This window comes from Schistocerca nitens, chromosome 5, assembly GCF_023898315.1.
Source record: "Schistocerca nitens isolate TAMUIC-IGC-003100 chromosome 5, iqSchNite1.1, whole genome shotgun sequence".
In the NCBI taxonomy this organism is placed as follows: domain Eukaryota; kingdom Metazoa; phylum Arthropoda; class Insecta; order Orthoptera; family Acrididae; genus Schistocerca; species Schistocerca nitens.
The window spans coordinates 57,653,822-57,675,932 of NC_064618.1; the positions used below are offsets into that span (position 1 = coordinate 57,653,822).

General features: G+C 41.0%; 1 protein-coding gene across 1 annotated transcript in view; it reads left to right on the forward strand.

The window, feature by feature from the left end:
• LOC126260277 (atrial natriuretic peptide receptor 1-like) overlaps positions 1-22,111 on the forward strand; it is a 350,450-nt gene that overhangs the window by 92,901 nt on the left and 235,438 nt on the right. The window contains exons 3-4 of the mRNA XM_049957603.1: positions 8,493-8,652; positions 20,671-20,829. Of these exons, the coding sequence (XP_049813560.1) occupies positions 8,493-8,652; positions 20,671-20,829 (319 nt within the window). The remainder of the gene's footprint in view (positions 1-8,492; positions 8,653-20,670; positions 20,830-22,111) is intronic.

Here is a 22,111-nt window from a genome sequence, read left to right on the forward strand (position 1 = left end):
GAACTGTACTACTTGGTTGTATGCCAGTTTACTCAGAGTCGCATTAGGATACAACTTCTCGATAAATCTGAACACTGCACTTCCTACCATGGATAATAGATAGGGAAGTTTCACAGTACCTGCGACATTGTGGGCGATGAGATGCAATTCAAACTGGTCTAACCACTTGAGCTATTCCTCTTCTTGTGCACAAATTGTGAAAAAGGTGGTATAGCAGCTGTAGTAGGTGATGTTTGTTCTGTTGGGCATGCAGCATTGGCCACTAGCTGCTGTACCATGTTGAGCAGGGTAGAAATCTGCTGCATCTGAAACTGAAACATCTGGATTACATGTGTGGCATCTAATGCTTGCAGCTGTGGTGCCGGATGCAATGGGCAGGACAGGATTGGTGGGCATGTTGGAAGACAAGAAGTAGGACAAAGCAAAGAAATGTTCTGCAGTGCCCACCTGTAAGCACTGATTAGCAAAAATGACAAGAAACTATTAAAGCAAAGAGAGTGCCCCTGCAAGGTAATGATAAGAGAGAATTAAGGCACCAGCACGGAAAGCACATAAATTTCTGTGGCCGTCAGCACATAGTTCGTTTGAAGACTCATCGCCAGTTGTTGGATCTTGCCAACTCATTGCTTATAGGGTGCCTAAGGGATGCTGCACTCTCGGAGTGCAATACAACAATTCAAGCAAATAACATTAGCAGTTTTATTTCTATATAGCAGATTGGCAATACTTAGCTTTGGAGTTACATCAGTGTCCCAAGTGATGTGCAAACAGAAATTGTCTTTGCTAAAGACTTTGCTAAAGACAGGGTCCAAGTAAGCACTTGATACAGAGCGCTACAATCTGTTCTGCAAGTGCCTGTATACATCCATCCAATAATGTCCATACACTTCGCCGATCTGAGTGGCCTAGGATAGCATGAGTGGCACTTATATTCACTTCTTGCACATGTCACTCCTGGGGCGGCGCAGTCCTTGTCAGCGGGCTATTGGCTGATGTTCCCTCACCGCCTTTTCTGGTGTTGCGTTCATCCTCAGCACTTGTGGTTATGCCAGAATGTACTCAGGTGTATAAAACAACAAATTGGGAACCCTACTAATTCAGAATAAAATTAAAAACATTTAATTGCCTCTCCTTCCATAAACTAACTAATAATCTTTATTGAAGGCTTGAAAATCATAATCTGGATTTCCAATTAACTGTCCCTCTTAACAACTTCATTACTTATGTTCTGTGACCTCTCTTGAGTAAATCTTGTATGGGTTAATTTTAATAAAATCTGTTTCATACAAGCCCCTGCTCCTCAGAGATACATCAGATTCAAGCCTTTGAATCTCAGTGCTTTGAATGTTTATGATGATCTTTCCAAGATCTTCATATACCCAGTACATACAGTAATGTGTGGAATGCCGCTGACAGATTCATATGTATGGGTATGATCTGACATTAGGTCATTCAAGAGAAATCTTATGCCTTTTCAGCAGAATATCTGTTATTCATGTCTGTAATGCACATTTTAGACATTTAGGAGGATTCTCCTGATATGCACTCCCCACCCAGAAAGCTGACCACTCTTTGATGAGATCGTTCTTGGCTACCATGGGGCCCTAGTCTTTGCAGCATCTTTTTCCCTCAAGGGGGGCTTGCTCACCACCCACCCTCCAAAACGACTGACCCCTGGTCAAGATGGCTGCTCACTTATATAGGCTCAGACATCAACCCCCTTGTTATGTAAGTACCAGTCTCTCCTCCTGCCATTCTTTTTTCCCTTGCGACGGGGCGATAAATAAAGAAGGAAGTGCAGTTGCAGGGAGTTCATATGAATGTGCATATACAAATGTTGGTTAAAAAATGTTATTGCAAATTTTGGCTCTCACGTAAGTCTCAGGGGATGATTTCCACACTTGGTGCATTAGTACACTTCCACACCCATGCATTTGTTATAGTTTTTTGAATTAATTATTCACTGAGACATAAGTAAAGTTAACGCTAGGGAACAAAATTAGGTGATTATTATAGCAAAATCAGTTTTTTCATGACCCAGTTAAATCACTATTTATTGGCATTGTCCTTTTCTTTCACACAATGAAATTAGCACTGGTGAGATGGTTTACAGTTTTACTTTAATAATAATTTGACTCTGAGCCCCCAATAGCAGTAATTTAGGCTGCTATAATCTAAAGTTATTTAGTCAATTCGAACAGATCCACTGTCCTCTTTGTTCTAACAGTTTTGGCGCGAAATCACGTAATAAACGTAAATGGAGTGAGGCTAAAGAGTCCAAAAGACTCACCCAGCTGTACCTCAGTTCCTTGTGGTATCACATGCTGAAGAAGGCCAGTCCTTTGCTTTGGGTAATCCATTCAAAATTCAGAAAGATGTTGATGCCATCACTGGATCTGTGAAATCATGCTCTTGTTTATGTAATGGCACTTTGTTTCTGGAGACAAACTGTGATTCTCATGCCCAACAACTACTTACAGCTTCACTCCCCCACAGCTATCCTGTTCATGTTTAGGCCCACCAAACACTGAATTCTTCGTGTGGTGTTATTTACACTAGGCTCCTCGATGGTCTGAGCGAAGAAGAAATCCAGACTTATCACTCTGATCAGTGTGTCAGCTGCAGTACATAAGGCAATGAAAAAGGTTGATGCAACCTTAGTTCCTATGTGTACTCTTTTTCTCGTGTTTTATAGGATAACACTTCCATCAAATGCCAGAGCAGGCTTTCAAGTCATCACAGTCTGACTGTACATTTTAATCCAATGCACTACTAACAATGTCAACATTACAACCACACTGGAATGTCTTGTTGAAACACAGCCAAATGTGTTATTGTGGTGGGGATGCTCACAAGAGTGATTGCCTGCCTCCTCCTCCCCACTTACCAACTGCAATGGAAACCATGCAGCTTCATCCTGAGAATGTCCCATGAATCATAATAAGCAGGCCATCCAGGAGATGTGGGTGAAGAAAAGGTGCCATACCCTGCCGCTTGCATGTTGTTGGGTAGTTGAAAAGCCTGCATTTTACAATCTGGCACTTACAGTACTCTTCTTACTTCACCTCACTCAATGAAGGACACAGCCATGCAGACATGTGACCTCAAATTCAGCACCTCAGTTGTAAAATTGTGCACTGCCACAGTAGCTTCCCTGCCTCCTTCTCCTCTTGCTGTGTAAAAAGACACCACATTTTTTGCACCAGTGGCCAAATCGCATGTTACACAACTGGCAGTCCAGAAAGGCCAGAAGGAATACTCCTGCCAAGACTTTTTACATCCCTGCAGCCCATGAACATCTGAGATTCCCTCTGCCAACCAGAAAGTCTCCAAGAAATCAAACAATGGTAAATGGTCGGCAGCAGCCAAGGTGACACTCCTTCATCTCATCCCTCCTCCCCTTTCCCTACCATGACTCTCATTCAATGGAACACTCATAATATTAGATGCAACAAGGAGGAATTACAGCTGCTCATAGAATCACAGTGTCCACTTATTTCCTGCCTCTAGGAAACTAAATTACATCCTCGCAAGTGCACACTTTTCTTTCTGGTCTGCTTTGACTTCACCCCAATGACGGCATTCCGTTTCATGGGGGAGTCATGCTGCTAATTCAGGATGACGTTCATAGCCAAACAATCTCCATGGCTACCCAGCTTCAAGCTGTTGCAGGCCGCTTTTCCTTCCTCTCTTCACCTTTTCCCTTTGCACCGTGTACATCCTTCCATCACTCGATGTCACCAGGGCAGACTTCCTACAGCTTATTGGGCAACTCTATCACCCCTTTCTGCTGCTCGGTGACTTTAATATGCACCGTTGCCTTTGGGGTTCTTCCAGAACCTGTCCAACAGTTGTCCTGTTGGCTGACGTTCTCAATCCCCTGAAATCATCTGCCTTAACATAGGAGCACCCACATTCCTTTCAGACTCCACACACACCTATTCCCATTTGGACCTCTCCTTCTGCACTGCCCACCTTGCCTGTCATCTCGAATTGTCCATTCTTACTACACATACTGGAGCAACCATTTACCGTGTGCTGTCCATTTATTGCCTCCTATGGCACCTACATGTACGGCTTTACTCGTCCCTGGTGACCTTCGAAGAACATTTCCCCAGTTCTGGTGACCAAGTAGAATATCTTCCAAACGTTATCCTTACCACCGCAGAACTTTCCATTCCTCACACTTCATCTTTACCGCAACATTTCTCAGTCCCTTGATATACGGACGTGTGCCATAATGCAATTCACGTGTGGTGATGTGCCCTCCATGTTTATAACCATCATATTACGATGGAAAACTGTATTCATTACAAGCAGTTGCATGCACAATGCAGTTGCATTCTTTGGGACAGCAAAAAAGTAGCTGGATTTCATATTCTAGTTCTTTTAAGAGTTCCACTCCCTCCTCCGTCGTGTGGGCGACCCTCTGGCAGCTCTCTGGGTCCAAGGTTCATTCCCCAATGGCCTGACCATAGTAGATGTCATTGTGGACCACATTGTTATCTGCAACACCTTAGGCCACTATTTTGCAGAGATTTCAAGTTCTACTCGCTATCACACTGCCTTCCTCTATCAGACACTAGTGGAGGAGGCTTGGGTGACATCCTTCTCCTCCTTAAATCATGAGTGCTACAATGCTGCTTTCAATTTACCTGATCTTCCACCCCAAGGCTGGACTATGTTCACATTCAGAAGTTGCAGCACCTTTCTCTTAAGTGGAAGCATTTTCTCTTTTGTATGTAAAATTGCATCTCGACAGATGGCATGTTTCCCAGGTGCTGACATGAAGCCACTGTCATACCCATACCTATACCCTGTAAGGACAAACACCTTCCTTCTAGCTACTGCCCCATTTCTCTCAACAACTGTGTTTGCAAGGTGATGGAACATATGAATCGTGCCTGGCTGGTATGGTGGCTCGAGTCTCACAATTCACTAACCACTGCAGAATGTGGATTCTCAGTGCACCATTCTGCAGTTGACCATCTCCTTACCCTGTCAACTCATATCATGAGTAGTTTTCTCTGGAAATACCAGACTGTGGCTGTGTTTTTGATTTGGAGAAAGCCTATGACACCTGCTGGACAACTGGTATCCGCCGTACTCTCTACAAATGGAGCTTTTGAGGCTGCCTGGCCCGTTTCCTTCAGGAATTTTTAAAAGACAGAGTTTTTAAGGTGCATGTGGGCTCTGCCTTGTTGGACATCTTTATCCAGTTGAACAGTGTATCTCAGGGCTCCATCCTGAGAGTTGCCATTTTTGCTATAGCCATTAACCTTATTATGGCATCTCTGGCCCCATTTTTGTTGACGATTTTGCCCTCTAGTGCAGTTCTTTCCTTGAGTGGCATCTTCAGCAATGTCTCGATCATCTTTACTCATGGGTCCTCGGAAACGGCTTTTGCTTTTCCACTGACAAAGCTGTTTGTGTGAATTTCTGGTGGCACAATAAGTTTCTTCCACTGTCTTTACATCTTGAGACTGTTGCTCTTCTGTTCACTGAATCTATGAAATTCCGGGGGATCATGCTTGATAGGAAACTTTTTTGGTCCTCCCATGTGTCTTACCTGGCCACCCACTGTAGTCTTTCAAGAATTTCTGCACAAATTCTAGAAACACTCGGCCTTCCACTGTCTCAAACACACAATATTTTAGATGTGAGTGGGAAAAAGAACCCATCTACTGTGTGTCACCTGTCTGTGTGTGCAGGTCCAAAGTTTATCATGAGAAGACAGTAGACACGGCAGTAGAACGGCACTGACAAGTACTTGTCGGTCGGTCCATGGAAGTCATAATGAAAACACACGGCACCACCAAGGAACTTCTGTGTCATTCTGTGCTGGTTTGTAATTGTGACTATTGTTGGTCACGAAAGAACAATTGAGATTCTGAATTATGAAAAAACTCTTATCTCGGACTTGCTGGAGGCAAGACATATTTTATGATATGGTTGTAGTAGAGACATGGTTGCTAAACCAACTCTTTTCTAAATGGACTTAAATCTGTTTGTAATGTGAGACGATACGAGTTACTTACGAGAAGTTAAATGTTTATGTGTGAAGTGTGAATTCTGTTTTTATGAAGCTCAAATATACCAATAGTCACCAAAAAGTATTCTTCGAGTACCAAATTATTTTGCAAGTGGTGAGAGAGTCTTTAAGGTTTTTGTAACTAGCATCATTCTTCAGAGAAGTAATTTATAGAGACTCCAATGGGCGGCTATCCAGAGAAGAAGATTGGCTGTATACACCAAGTAAGTCAACTTGTATAAGATAAGTGGGAAGATGGCAATCCAACTTCACATATTCTTGTCATCAAAAAACATTAGAACATGGCGACTGGTGTGAAAGGACTGCAGCAAAAAGGAATTTTGAGACAAAACCGAGAGAATAAGCAATCAAATATTGCCATAGCAACCGAGCATAACAAGACAAAAGAACCATTTCACTGAATTGGATTTTTCCTAAATATCCGATGGAGAAAATTTGTAAATGTAAATAGGGAGAAGTAGTGAAAAAGCCACAATGAGAAAAACTGGGGAGAAGATCTCAACGTATTAGGCTAAGAAGAGATACGCCTAGAATGATACAACTAAGAAGATTTGGTGTGGGGAGTATACAGTTCTCACACATCATGGGTACGCAGACGTAGAAACCAGCATCCGACGCCGCCGGTATCAGTTGCTGTTCATCGGTGCTGACCTGCTTTGACTTCCGCTCACTGACGCCTATGAGGAAACCAACATCCGGCGGCTGCAGTCCTCCTACCTCAGCTTGCCAGTTCTTCCATTCCTTCTGATGATCTCCTTGTTGGTGTCTGTCTGCAGATGGTGTCACTTTGGCATCACCATTGGTCTTCACTTCATGGGAACAACCCCTGGGGAATTAAACCTCTACCATCAGCTCTATCAATGGTGAGATCATTTCAGCTAGGTTGCATATGGGGCACTGTCATTTTAGCCATCCCCATTTGTCAAATGGTGATCCCCACCACTTTGTGCTCAGTGTTATCAATTTTAACAAATTGCTATTTCCTCACTGAATGCCCTTTTTTTTAATCACATAACTTCTAATGTATGTTTGTCGTCTGAGTTATTAACCACTTTACTGAATAACACACGCGCTGTCGCCTCCATTTTACTTTTTATCTGTTGTAGCACTACAGTGAACAACATTTAATGTTTAGTTTGGCACCTTCGCTCTCTCTCTACAGCATTTTTTATTGACCTTTCTCCAAGAGGAAGTCCTTGCTCTTAGCTCTCTTTCCTGCCACTGACTGGTCTTAACATGTAGTCATTTCTAACTCCTGTTTTGTTTTAGTGTTCTAAGGTTCTGATATGGGCACATATGACCTTAGTTGTTTTTGTACCCTAAAACAAAACAAATAAACATTCTTGATATACATCTTGTATTTCAAACTTTCTACTCAACTTAGAATTGGATAGTAATGGTCACCTCAAAATGACTTCAGTAGGCTATCAACATTCTACAGCATAAAAAAGGCAACCAGAAGAATTGAGCAAATTACACAGATATATCTTATCTGTTTAATGATTTTAAAACATATGAGCCCATTGTGACAAATATATTCAGAATAAATTGAAGAATAACTTTTATTTTTGGTGAGTTAGATGTGTTAGTCTGTTGTGATGGATTATATTCAGGACATATGGAGAAAAAGTGCTTAGGCAAACAATGTTTACTCAACAAAATTAACTTCTGTAAAAACAAATCAAAATTGTTTATTAATCCACGAACCAAACACGATGCTTCTCAGAGGTATGTTCAACTAAGCCACAATAAAATTATGAAATAATTTCTGGTTCAGTTGAATAAAGTCAAGCATTACATACTGTTGAGCATGCATTTAGTAATAAGAGTTCCATTAAGTCAAAGACTGGTGAAAACCAAAAGTTCCTAATTCTTAGCACTAATTCACACAGGAAACATTTGTAGCAGTCAGAGACCACAGGTACAGGTGAGTTACATAACAGCACCAGAGTATTGTGTCCTTGCACATTGTATCTTGAATACACATCAGCTCAACACTGGTTAAACCTTCAAATCTCTTTAAGGAATTTACAATAGAAATTCTCAAGGAATTTACTCCATGAACTGGGGTATAATACACATCACATATGTTATCACAGAGTCAAATAATCTTCCTATGATTTTCATGGGTTAATATTATTCAGCATATTAAAGTTGTGGTGTTTCTTTATTTTGATACTTTTGTGGTTCATTCCTTGATACAACATCTCCATTCAAAATTTTCTTTCAGTTTCATGCAACTTATGTAAATGTACCAGTTTTATCATAATGACACCATGTTTGAGAGAAACTGAGGGAATGTAGTTACATTAATCTCTTGGTTGGAACAGAGCATTTCTGGATCAACGTTAATTCCACAGTGATTTTTTCATTTTAAATTTTTTATTTCAACTATAATTCAAATTATATATGTAATATAATAAATATAATTTCATTTCAGGGTATGGCATATTTACACAGTTGTGAGCTTGGGGTACATGGTAAACTTCGTTCAGGAAACTGCCTCATTGATGGACGATTCGTGTTAAAGATAACAGACTTTGGATTACGCTCCCTAACTACTCCAGCAGAAGTAATAAAGGATCATAATTATTTCACTAGTAAGTTTCCTATCTTCTTCAAACCATATCATTATTTTAGGAGCATGAATGGCAGTAAGTGTTCTGAAAATTTTATTTTATTAAAGAACAATTTATTTATTTGTTTCATGTATCCATATTTTGTCAAGAAATAAAGCACTACAACTTTTGTTTTAAAATTTCAAGTATAATATCTTTAGCAGTTCAAGAAAAGTGCTTTAAAATGAAATACCCACAAAGTGTAGGAGGGTAGTGTCATACAGCTTCAATTTTTGACTGTGGAAAAATAAAGTTGTCTAATTATTTTTTTGTTCCCTTTTTTTTGTTGTTTCTTTGCAGGTATACATCTGCAGTTAGGGATATGCAGTACACTGAAGTCCCCAGACCAAATACTGTAGCATGGCACTAGGGCATTCACAACAAAATAACACAGTCCATTGATAAAGTGGAGTATCTTCTGCGGTAATTTAGTTTTGACATCAGTGGAAATATTGCAGGTGTGTCAGGCCAATCCAAATGGCTACATATTTTGGAGTTCCTTCATGGGGAGAGGAATTTGGGTGATGAGTAAGGGGTGGACGGGGGGGTGGGGGGATGAAGAGTGTAGATGAGATGCTGTCCTCGAGGGCTGAGCTAAGTCCATAAAGTTTATGCCCCAGTGTGGTGACGCACCATCCAAATTTGGATGAAACATGACTAGAACATGGTTGACAACAGCATATTCCTAATGGTGGCGTCACTGGTTGTATTAGCCAATGTCCTAATGATTGTAACATTGATGACACTGACTTATCAACAGCTGGGAAGGTCGTCATGTAATGTGCCCCAATGATGATTGAATTTGCTATTCGTAATTCTCACATTACCACCACCAAACTGTCATACAAGTGACCCTAGTATTTCATGCATAATTTTCTGCATTGAAATTGCTACTAATGAAGTTGCACATAGCAGCAGCAAAACCACAACATTAGTTGGCTCAAGGGTGTTGAAGGATGGTGTGTAAGTGGCCATATGAAACTTGCCAACATCCAGTCTTAGTGGTTTCAATAGCAATAGCTGTGTTTTACATTATTCACACATATCCATGCCAGACAGTATTTATATCGATCATGAAACTGTTGGTGTGTAGAAGGGTTGTATTTGTGCCTCTTTTATTTGACTCAAACAGAATTGGTGATGTCAGCTCTTCCCAGAGCAGCTGGCTGTACTACCAGTGAAGCTTTGTTTGTACATGAAGCAGTCATGTGCAATAGGTATAGTTATGATATTGGTTGCAGATGATGAGTATGCCTATTCCTCTTCAGTGCTACCATGGGTGGTTGGAGAGAACAATTCTGAGTGTTTCTGCATTGGGGAGAGAAGGAAAAAAAAACACACTGAAGACTGGCCTTTGCATCTTCAAGCACAAACTGATCCCATACAAAGAGACTGTGACTTGTCCCTATCTAACTGCCACTAGGTCTATAATTTATTATCCTTGAAAAATAAATAATGGTTCTGACAGAAAGAAAACTGCTGAAGGGAGGCATAGGTGTCTTCAGTCCTTATATCTCACAGTAATTACATGCTTTTTCAATCATTTTATCTGGTCCTAATTTTTGGAGCAGAATTTAAGCAGTATTCATTATTATGTTTTTATATAAACAACTAAATAAACTCAAAGACAAAAAAATACATGCACCACAAAGGAATTATCTGAATGTGATGGAAATTGGTAGATGTGATATACATCTACAGACAAAGAAATGATTACAATTTCAAAAAAATTCAATGTTGTATGCAAGAGAAACAGGTTTGCAAATTGAACAGGTCAGTTAAGTATTGGTCCATCTCTGGCCCTTATTTAAGCAGATATTCAGCTTGGATGACCTCCTGAGGGATATCATGCCAAATTCTTTCCCACTGGTGCTACATCTCAAGATAGTGGGAGGGCCCTGCCCATAATACTTCAAATGTTCTCAACCAGAGAGAGACCTGGTGATCTTGCTGGCCAAGGTAGGGTTTTGCAAGCAGAAAGGCAAGTTGTGGAAACTCACACCATGTGTGGGTGGGCATTATCTTGCAGAAATGTAATCCCAGTGTAACTTTCCATGAAGGGCAACAAAATGGGGTGTAGAATATCATAGACATACCACTGTGCTATAATGGTGCTGCAGATGACAAGCAAAGGAGTCCTGCTATGAAAAGAAATGGCATCCTTGACCATCACTCCAGTGTGTCAGGCTGTATGGCTGGTAACAGTTGGCATCCCACGATTATTTGAGATGCTTCCAGAAACATATTTGGCCTGGAATCTCATTGACTGGAGTAGAATTGTCTTCAGTGATGAGTCCCACTTCAAACTGAGCCCTGATGTCCAGTGAAGAGGTGTCTGGAGATGCCCCAGTGGAATACCAACCTGTCATTTGTCCACCAAACGGGCCAACATACATGGGTGATGGTCTGGGATGCCATTTCTTTTCATAGCAGGACCCCTTTGATTGTCATATGCGCTTACAGTGCGGTAAGATAATGCCTGCCTGCACACATTGAGAGTTTCTACAACTTCTCTCCATGCTTCCCAAAATCTACCTTTGTTCAGCAACCTCACTGGATCTCTTCCCAATTGAGAATATTAGGAGCATTAAGGGTATGGCACTTCAATCATATTGTGATTCTGAGAATCTAACACACCAATTGGATAGAATTTGGCATGATATCCTTCAGGGGGACATACAACAGTTTTGTCAATCGATGCCAAGGTGAATAATTGCTTGCATAATGGTCAGAGGTGGATCAGCATGTTACTGACTTATTGAATTTATGAGGCTCTTTCTCTTGAATAAATCATCCAATTTTTATGGAATTGTAATCTTTTGGCTTAAAGCTCATTTAAATGAAAATAATTTCTAAATCATTTTGTGTTAGATAAAGGGAAACACATTATTAGTGTGGTCAAAGTTTTAATAGCGCATGATGCTATAAAATTTTTAATATATAGTTCTTTAAAGTTGCTCAGCAAAACATACTACACCATAGGAATCAGACACCATAAATTACTCTTTGAACAACAACAATGTGTTAAACATAGCCTTTGAAGTAAATTGAAGTAAATTTTTATCGGATAGTTGTTATCCAAAAATAAACTGCAAAAAGGAAATTTACTCTGGGAGAAGAAACAGTGTAAACAAAGATGAAAATAAAGAAAGTAATTTTTGAGGAGGACGAGTGAAATGATGCAAAAATAAATATTTATTTCCACTAACTCAGACACTTCCATCCTACTACACGATGAAGGTTAGTATTAAGCATACATGTGTATTGGCATAAGCTGTCACCAGTACTCTGATTGGCAAAGAGCCTGTGAGAAGATCGATTGTAGGCATTGGAGCAAGTCAGCTTATTAGGAGAGAAGCCTAACAGACTTGCAAGAAATGTAAGAAATGTGCTGGCAATGCCCTCTCAGCGGTCAGCATTTAGATTGCCGCCACGGACCGGAGGGCCCAGTCAGTCATCCAGTGAGTCAATAAGTTGAGTCATTAGTCATAGCTCAGTGTACGTAGTGGGACATATACTTCACCAGAAGTGAGGCTAATGTGGATTATTGTGGTAGAGCTTGTACCACAACACCTGGACTATCTCAAGTTACGTAACTTTCTGTTCTGATTAATGAAGAACCCTGTTAATATATGTGTACAGTCTGTGTTATCGAAAGAGGATACTGGCCACCAAACAACATCCTCTCTTTGTTTCCTGAGGTACAAGCCTACACAGCACAAGGACAACACGAAAACATGTCTTGAATAAGAAACTTCCTGGCAGATTAAAACTGTATGCCCGACCGAGACTCAAACTCGGGACTTTTGCCTTTCGCGGGCAAGTGCTCTACCAGAGTCTCGGTCGGGCACACAGTTTTAATCTGCCAGCAAGTTTCATATCAGCGCACCTCTGCTGCAGAGTGAAAATCTCATTCTGGAAATGTCTTGAATATTTAGAAAACATATAAGAGAAAAAATATGGATACGAGGTCTCTTCAAAAAATTCCAGAACATTCGTTATTTCATGCCAATAGTGTGTTGGAGTGAAATGTGGTTGACATCCTTGCACATACCTGTGTTTAATGTGTAACTACTGGAAGTTTCTTTGTTATATGTCTGTTTATTATTGTTTAGAATGTTATGTCACACACTTTGCAAAGTTTGAGACGGTGGAATTAGAGGAGCAAAGTGTCTGCATTAAAATTTGCATGAAACTCGAGAAAACTGTTACAGAGACACACAAGTGATGCAGAAAGCCTACAGTGATGAGTGCTTAAGCCATACTTAGTGCTACAAGTGGTTCACATGGTTTAAAACCAGCCAGACAGAAGTTAAAGATACCCCTCATTCAGTATGCCCTTCGACATCTACTGACGATGCTCATGTCAGGGACATCAGCAAAATTGTGCATTACAATTGAATACTGACTGACTGAGAGATTGCAAAAGACTGTAACATTTCAGTTGGATCATGTCATGAAATCCTGATGGCCTGAAATGTGGTGAGACAATTCACGGCTCTTCCATCACAATAATGCAACTGTACAATCATCCCTGTTGGTGCATGGTTGTAGCACAAAAAATGAAGTCACTGTACTGCATCATCCTATGTACTCTCCGTATTCTTTGGACTTCTTTTTATTTCCAAAGTTGAAAAGTCTATTAAAAGGACAAAGCATTGCAACGATAGACGAGATAAAAGAAAATTTGCATACAGCGCTTAACGTGATCCAGCAAGAGTCATACCAAGACTGCTTCTGGAAGTGGAAAAGAGATTGGGAGTGGTGTATCAATTGTGGAGGAGAGTATTTCAAAGGAGACCTTGTGCAAAAAGTAAATGTTGTGAACAAAGTTCTGTAATTTTTTGAACAGACCTCGTATGTAAGTTGTGGGTCAGATCTCATGAGTGAGGAGTGGAAGTGAATCGAGAAGTTTATGAGTAAACACAGAGGAACACTTTACAAAACAAAACAAAAAAACATAGTATTCTATTATTATAATATCAAAGGGTCACACCTAGAATTGGTCAACTCATACAAATACCTGGGTGTAACAATTTGTATGGATATGAACTGGAACAATAACGTAGACTGAGTTGTAGGAACAACAGATTGCAGAATTTGGTTGCTTGGTAGAATACTAGATAAATGCAATTAGTCTTCAAAGGAAATTACTTACAAAGCACAGCTATAATCAGTCTTAGCACACTGCCCAGCTCTTTGAGACCCACACCAAATAGGGTTAACAGGGGAAGTTGAACATATATAAACCAGAGCAGCATAAATATTCGTGGGTTTGGGTAACAAAAATGCTGCAAAAACAGAACTGGAATACATCTGAACAGAGACAAAAACAATCTCATGAAAGCTGACTTTCAAAGTTTCATGAACCAGCTTTAACTTATCAATCTAGGAATATACTACATACCCTAATGTACCATTCTGTAGTGTTTTAACTATTAGTGCACAAGACTGATCCAATAACCCAGATATGGCATTATTCATGAAGCACTCAACTACAACTGAAAACAGACTCCTATGAATCCACAATTAACATGATGCAGTACACTTAAGTGAACTGCACACCAGAAAGACACACAAGAGGGTCCAGTTAGCACTGCTTCATGTGTAAGTCACAGATGGATGGTGCAGTGGAGACCTCACTGTGTGCATGCCTCCCACAGTAGGCCTCCAGCGGCCAGCCCATGCAGATACAGTTGGCAGCTGATACAAACACACAAGCGCGGTGACAACACACTTGGTGCACGCACACTAGTTGCAAGATATAACACACTTATCACCCATGTGAAGTGGATGCCCAGGCAATGGAGGAGACACTTGCAGTATTCCAAGAGGCAGCAGCCGGATCCGATGGGTGGGGGGGCTGGGGGTGGGGGGGCAGTAAGATGAGCTTTGCAGGCACCAGAACATAGGGTCGAAACACGCGGGGATGTGAGTTTGCCTGAGGGCAGTGGGCCTGCACAGTGCCTGACGACAGCACCAGAAAGAAGGGTGCCGTCACCATCTCAACATCATAATCAGCCGGTAGGTCTCAGTATGGGGGTGGCAGGGCCGGACCCAGTGGTGATGATGGTTGATGTAATGATGAAGAGGGGGCCAGTGTAAGCAAGTCAAGTGGAACAGCGCATCATAACAATGTACCCAAGGCCGGAGACAGACTGACAGTCAGTGCTGGAAACTGGAGCCACTGAATGCTGCTCATCCTGAAGGCAATCAATGGGACAGTGACGCCTCCACAGCAGGTGATGGCAGGATCAAGGCAGAGGACCAAGGGGTGCACTGCAGTGTTGGGGGTGCACATGCAAACTGTTAGCTTCTGGCAGTTAACAGGTCTGTGCATCTGATCAAGGTGGCATGCCACCAGCCTGTTGGCCATACGGATGTCACACAGATGGTGCCCCAGTGGTGAATGACAGTAGCTGGTATCAACTTGGGCCAGTGACCAAACCCTCATGCCCACAATGATGATCCTGGAACAAAGCACCTGAACGGTTCAGGCCATAGAAGATGGAGGAGCATGTTTGGCTGCTGTCCTTGAAACAACTCAGTTGGGTTCTGCTCCTCCATAGGTGTGAAGCATAATTGCTTAGAAAATTGAGAAGAGCATCATCCAGCAAAGAATCCTCAACAAACTTCATTATTTGGGACTTGAGCAGATGCACTAGTCATTCTACCTCAACATTTTATTGAGGATGGAATGGTGCAGCCATAACATCATGAATGCTGTGACAGAAACAAAACAATTGAAATGTGTGAGAAATGAACTGGAGCACATTATCAGAAACTAAGGTACAAGGCAACCCCTCAATAGAAACAACCCATAAAACCATACAAATTGTGATCTAAGTCAATGTTGATGCTCATTGGAGAATGTAAGGAAACCAGGAAAATGCATCCACAACCAAGAGCCAATGGGAATCCAAGAAGGTATGTCTATGTGAATGCGTTCCCATCGCTGGCATGGACTGGGCCAGAGGGACAGAGATGCCCTGGGAGCCACATGTTGTTGGGGACACTGCTCACAAGCTGCGACAGAATGGCCAGTGTCATTGTCATTCCCTGGCCAAAAAACATAGACAACAGTTTAGTGCATGAAATGCCCCAATGACACTAGTAGACAGGGCATAAAACCTCGAGCTGTAATGTGGTGAGAATGACTACTCTGGGAGAGAGGTCTTTCGTGGACAACAGCAAAACACCTTCATCAACAGAGAGGCAATACCCTAAGGAAAAATAGTTGTGCACATGGTCTGAAGCCTGACCCAATGGTTTATCTGGTCAGCCCTTTCGAGCGAACCGAACCATTTGGCAGAGATCTGGGTCAGCAGCAACAGCAGCTGCTATGCACGAGCTCATAATTAGGAAACCTTTGACTGGAGCCTGGGTTTCAGTATCAAGATTGAAGTAAAGCAATTCTATATGATCAAAGTCAGGATCAGGACCCACAGGAAGACAGAAAGGGGCATCCACATTGGCATGTTTACATGTGGACTGAAAATGTATTTCGTAATTGAGGTGAGACAAGAACAGTAGCCAGCATTGGAGGAGATGTGCTGCTTTGTCAGACAAGGAACTGTGAGGGTTAAACAAGAAAACTGAGGGCTTATGTTCAGTAATAAGGTGAAATATAGAGTCATACAAAAGAAATGTGAAATTTCTGGAGAGCATAGACAGTGGCACGAGCCTCCTTTTTCCATCTGAGAGTAACACTGCTGGGCCAAAGTGTGAGAGATTTCAAGGCAAAAGTAACAGGTTGTTCAAGCCATTGGCATACTAGGGTGAGGACCACTCTGAGACCATACTGTGAGGCATCAGTCGCCAAAACTATGTTCAGTGCCAAAGGGGTGAGGCATAGACATCACAGCAGAGATGTGGTCTGACAGAGGGTGAACTCCATCCTGCGATTTGTTGAACTCCAAATAAACAATAGGAGGTAGGAAACACTGAGACTTTGTGAGGTTACACTGTAAGCCTGCAGATTGTAAGACAGAAAACAGAATATGTACACTTTGCAAGTGATTGGCCGTGGAGGAGCCTGTAAGAACGATATCATCTAGATAATTAATGCAGTCTGCGACAGGCACAGTCTGTTGCTCTAATAATGGTTGGAAAATAGCAGGGGCACTAGCCACACTAAAAGGAAGGTGCAAATATTGATAAAAACCATGAGGCTTATCAAAACCAGAACTCACCAATACTCTTCATCCACAGGAATGTGCAGATACACTTCAGACAAATCACTTTTAGAAAAGTACTGGCCGCCCAATAATTAATTTAGCCCACAGTTCCTCCTGGCATGGGAGAGGATACATATCCAGGATTGACTGTGCACTGACAGTAGTACTACATTGCCACAGAGGCAAAGTTTCCCTGACAGTTTCTGAACTACAACTAGCAGAGATGACTATTCACTAGCCATAACAGGTTGCACCATCCCTAGAGATTGGAACTTGTCCAATTATGCTTTCACATGATCTTTTAGGATGACAGGAATAGGAAATGCATGGCAAAAACAAGGCCGAGTCATGGATTTCAAGAAATTTGAGCAGAAAAATTCATAGCACACCCCCATACCTTCTAAAAACAAGTATGAAAATTCCAAACTCAGTATTTCCATCTGAGAATACAGTACCTGATCGGACACAAGGTGAATGGTGTCAGTGATAGAAAATCCAAATGCCTGGAATGCATCTATCCCAAACAAGTTCTCAACACCAGCATCAGCAACCACCAAATATGTAATGGGATGAACCTCTGACTTCTAAGAGGCAGATGCTGTAAACTGTCTCAACAGTGCAATGCTCTGTTTGTTATAACTGAACATCTTGCACATCACTAGTGTCATCGATTGTGAGCCTAAACTCACATAGGTTTGAGAATTCAAAAATGCCACTGCAGCATCTGTGGCAACCTGCAGCCTGATCACTTGGCAAAAAACACTTAACTCTACAAACAACTTGGAGGAAGTCACAAGAATTGGTATCAAACGGTTTGTGTCCATGTCCTTATCTTGAGCAACTGTTGGTGAACAACACACAGAAGTGATGTGGCCTTTCTGCCAGTGCTTAGGGCATGCTGAAAGTTCATGCTGGACAAAACAGAAAGGACAAGTTGGAAAAAAAGAAAGCTGACACTGCCACTGTCATGGTTCTGGTTGCAGCTGCTTTACCTGGCCTTGGTCAGCTTGGCACTGGGCTTGCATGTTTACCGCCGTCACTGCCACTTCCTTGTACAAGCTGCCTGTCGTCCTAGAGTAGGCATACTGTGTGACACTACTGCCACATCACTCCAAGCTTCAGTTTGGTTACTGCAATCCAAGTAACTTCAAAAGATTGTGCTATTTGCAAAGCTTTAGCCAGTGGAGGGTTTTCACAGAGTAAAGCCTTCTGGCACACTTCCTTGTCATTAGATAAGCAAAGAACTGTGTCATCACCATAGACTCTGTATAATAATCATTACGGGCCTCAGTAACAACTTGACACTTATGGCCGGGTCTGAAGTTCGGCTGCCCAGACCCTGTATGACTTGTTTGGTTTCTTGCAGCAATTTGCCTCAGCCACTATGATGTATTCATTTGCTACAGCAATTGAACAATAAACTGTGCATGTGATAAAAAGTAACAGCTGCTGGTTCTTGTAAAGGGGCAAGTTGACACAGTAAGTGATATGCCTTAGGCAGAATCCACGAGAGGAAGATGGCTTTGCACAGATTTGAGTCTGTCATACTGAAATATAAAAAACTGCTGTCTGAGTTTTTTTTCTCCTAAGTGCCCCAGTCCTTGGGTGAATCACTATATGGAGGTGATGTGGATAGAGGGGCTGATGGAACAGTACCTTCTCTGTTAATGGAGCCCGACATGGTGGCGCCTCAGCCAAAGTAAGCCATTCAGGGCCAATAGCATGGTGTCCATAATGAATAAACCTGATGAAACTGCATGTAAAGGTTACACTCATGGAAACTTTTCCAAACTCATTGTCAGAGTTGTTGCAATTACATAGTACACAAGATTGGTCAAAAATAATCCAAATATGGCTTTATTCATGAAGCACTCAACTACAACGGAAAACAGACTACCATGAATCCACACATCACACGACACAGTACACTGAAGTGAATGGCACACTGGAAAGACACACAAGAGGTTCCAATTAGTGCTGCTCCATGCATATATATGTTTGAGTCTCCAGTAGACAGGGCAGTGGAGACGTCGCCACACACATCCACCCACAGGTGGCCTCCAGCAGCCAGACCGTACTGATACAGTTGGTGGCTCATGCAAATGCACATTCACAGTGACACCACACATGGTGCATATGCACAAGATGCTGGATATAACATGGAGACAGGATTAAACTAATTGCAAGATATACAGAGGCATATAAGCATCCATCCTTCCTGGGCTCCATACATAACTGGACTAGGAAGACACCATAACATCTGATACAATGAGAAGTACCACTTGACATGCACTTCACTGTGGTTGGTGGAGCCTGGATGTTGATATAGAAAGAGTAACAGGAATCACAAACAGATGAGACACATTGGGCTACAACAGTGCACAAAAGGAACTGTAGGATACCTGTAATTCAGTGACAACAAGTCATCACTAGGCTAAATAACATTTCATTCCTCTACATAAGCTGTTACTTTTAATTATCATATGCAGTAGAATGTGAACATTATCATTTTAGGATACAATGTTTAGTATAGTCTGCAATTATATGAAAGATGCTGTAATTTGCCTAGTGTTGATACAGGGCTATTCAGAAAGGAGGAACAGATTGCTAACATTTATTGCTTGCAAACTATGAAGATGATCCTGGAAAGAAAGAAGTTCAAATGTTTATGCATTCAGTGTGATAACCATGTGTTACATGACAGATATCAAAACAGTGGCTTATTTCCTGCCACACATGAAGCAACTGGGTTCTCAATACAGAATTCACATTTTCACATTGTGATGTCACAAACTTTCAAGGAAGTCTGTCATAGGGGGGATAAAAATGTGGTCCTTTACGTAACATCAAAGATAAAAGTCACAAGGTGTGAGGTCTGATCACCTGGAGGGCACCAGTGACAAAGTTCATCTTCTGCTCCTCCTCTTCCAACCCGACATCCTGGAATGGTGTCATTAAGATATCGTCTGACATACTTAGTGAAATTCTGTAAACATGTCTGACATTGCCTGAATGAAACCATTTTGGGACATTGGATTGGAAGTGCAGGAGCAGAAGATCACTGGTGTCCTCCCAGGTCTCCAGACCTCACACCTTGTGACTTTTATCTGTGGAGTTATATTTATTTATTTGAATAGCCCTGTATGTTTTGATGTTAGGATTTTTTATGTTACTGAATGTCGACCCACTCCACAGATTTCTCAAATATTTTTTCATAAAATCTTCTGCCCGTGTTAAGTAACGTACATTGTTTATACCAAATACCGTTTTAAATAATGAGGCAATAAACAATAATGGCAAGTATGACCTACAGTTTAGAAAATGTTCCACAAGAAAACAACAGTTTCTATTTGACATGTTCTCAATTATGTGATATTAAAATTATGATATTGTCTTTTTGAAACAGTATTTGGGTATTCATAGCACAGATTTTGGTGCAGTAGAAGGCAATGTGGTATCTCCTTTTTATGACTGTGTAGCCTATACCAACTACAAAGCACTTAATTTCATAGCTTTACAAAATAGTTGTACAAGTAAAATCTAATTAAATAAATCAGAGCAACTAACTAATAATACTTCTCTTTTCATGTGTGTGTGTGTGTGTGTGTGTGTGTGTGTGTGTGTGTGTGTGTGTGTGGTGGGGGGGAGGGGGGGGGGTTGTTTTGGCTAAACAGATATTACATTTTTGCCATACTCAGAGTAAAAGCTTCATTATAAAACTACAGATAATGAAGTTACACTTGTGGAATGTAATTTCTTTCTGGGTAAAATTTTTCTTTCTTAGTGACCATATGAATAAATTTCTGCCCTGATAAATTTACAGAACTCCTCTGGATTGCACCTGAGCTTCTGCCACAAACTACTGTGCCTGGAAACCCTGCAACACAAAAGGGAGATGTCTACAGTTTTGGAATCATACTGGAAGAAATAATCCTCAGAGCTGGCCCTTTTGAAGCTGCTAAACAATTTCTCACACCACCTGGTAAGGTTAAAGCAAAGTTATGTACAAATAGAGTCCTAATCGAGATGTAGAACCAAAAACCATCTTTCACCATGATTTTAACTTTTATACAAAAGCGAACTGTAGCTCTACTACTAACAAGTCAAGAAATAGAAAGAAACAACAACATATGTTGAGTCTCTGTCTTTCACAGATCTTAAGCTATTCTTTCACCCAGCTGAAAGGTAATATCGAAAACATGACGAGATTCCAGATTCTGGAACAGTTGAAATGCAAAGTACAACAAAGGAGCAGAAATAACAAACTGACAAGTGCAATTCACACTGTAACATCCTGGCAATGTGCTGATCAGAACCAACAATAGATTATGGTGGTAAAAGCAGTCTTTATTTAATCCTTGGATAATTTTACAAAATAACAACTGCAACTGGAAATCATATGTATGCGTTTGCGCGCGCACGCTCTTGTCTGTGTGTGTGTGTGTGTGTGTGTGTGAGAGAGAGAGAGAGAGAGATTTATTTTTGATGAGGGCCTTACTGGCCAAAAGCTTTATTTGTGACAGTTTTTTTGTTGGGCCTATCTGCAACTCAGCATCTCCGCTATATGGTGAGTGGCAACTTTCCTTTTCATAATATTGCTACATTCCATCCTGGATTTTCCACAGAAATATGTTATCATATTATAAACACAATTCCAGTAAGTTACATTAAAATATTGTTGTGTTTTGCTCTCAAGCGTGTACACATATAAATATAAGTATCATCCTCTACCTCCCTACCCACTGACCAACCAACATCACTTCAATGATTTCCTATGTAAGGCTTGTTTCAGCAGTTTGTTGGATACCTTAAACTAACATGAATAAGGAGAATAAACAGCAACAGGAACAGTGCAACAAACAGAATCAATTGATGGAAGGTGCTCCATTTTGTCTGCATATATTCTTTAACTGAGGAATGTGCTCTTTTTTTGCATAATGACATTCTATAAATCTCCTTTTAAACTACACACAAGGGTTTTGGGTTAAATAATCGATGTCATTATTTTCTTGACATATTTGTCTTTTCTATGTTTTTATTGTTTGAGGTAGTTTGTTGCACAAAATGAACTCAGAATTTATGGATTTTGCTTTTGGATAATTTAAGCTGTTTAATATTAAAAAGGCAGCGACCCTCACTTAATGTATTGTGCATTTAAAAAATGTGTGCTGTTACTTTTGCATTATATATATTTTTATGTAGGTACAGTTTGGGCACAGTGATGTTATTTAGTTCTCCATATTTATTTCAGCAAGAATGTTTTG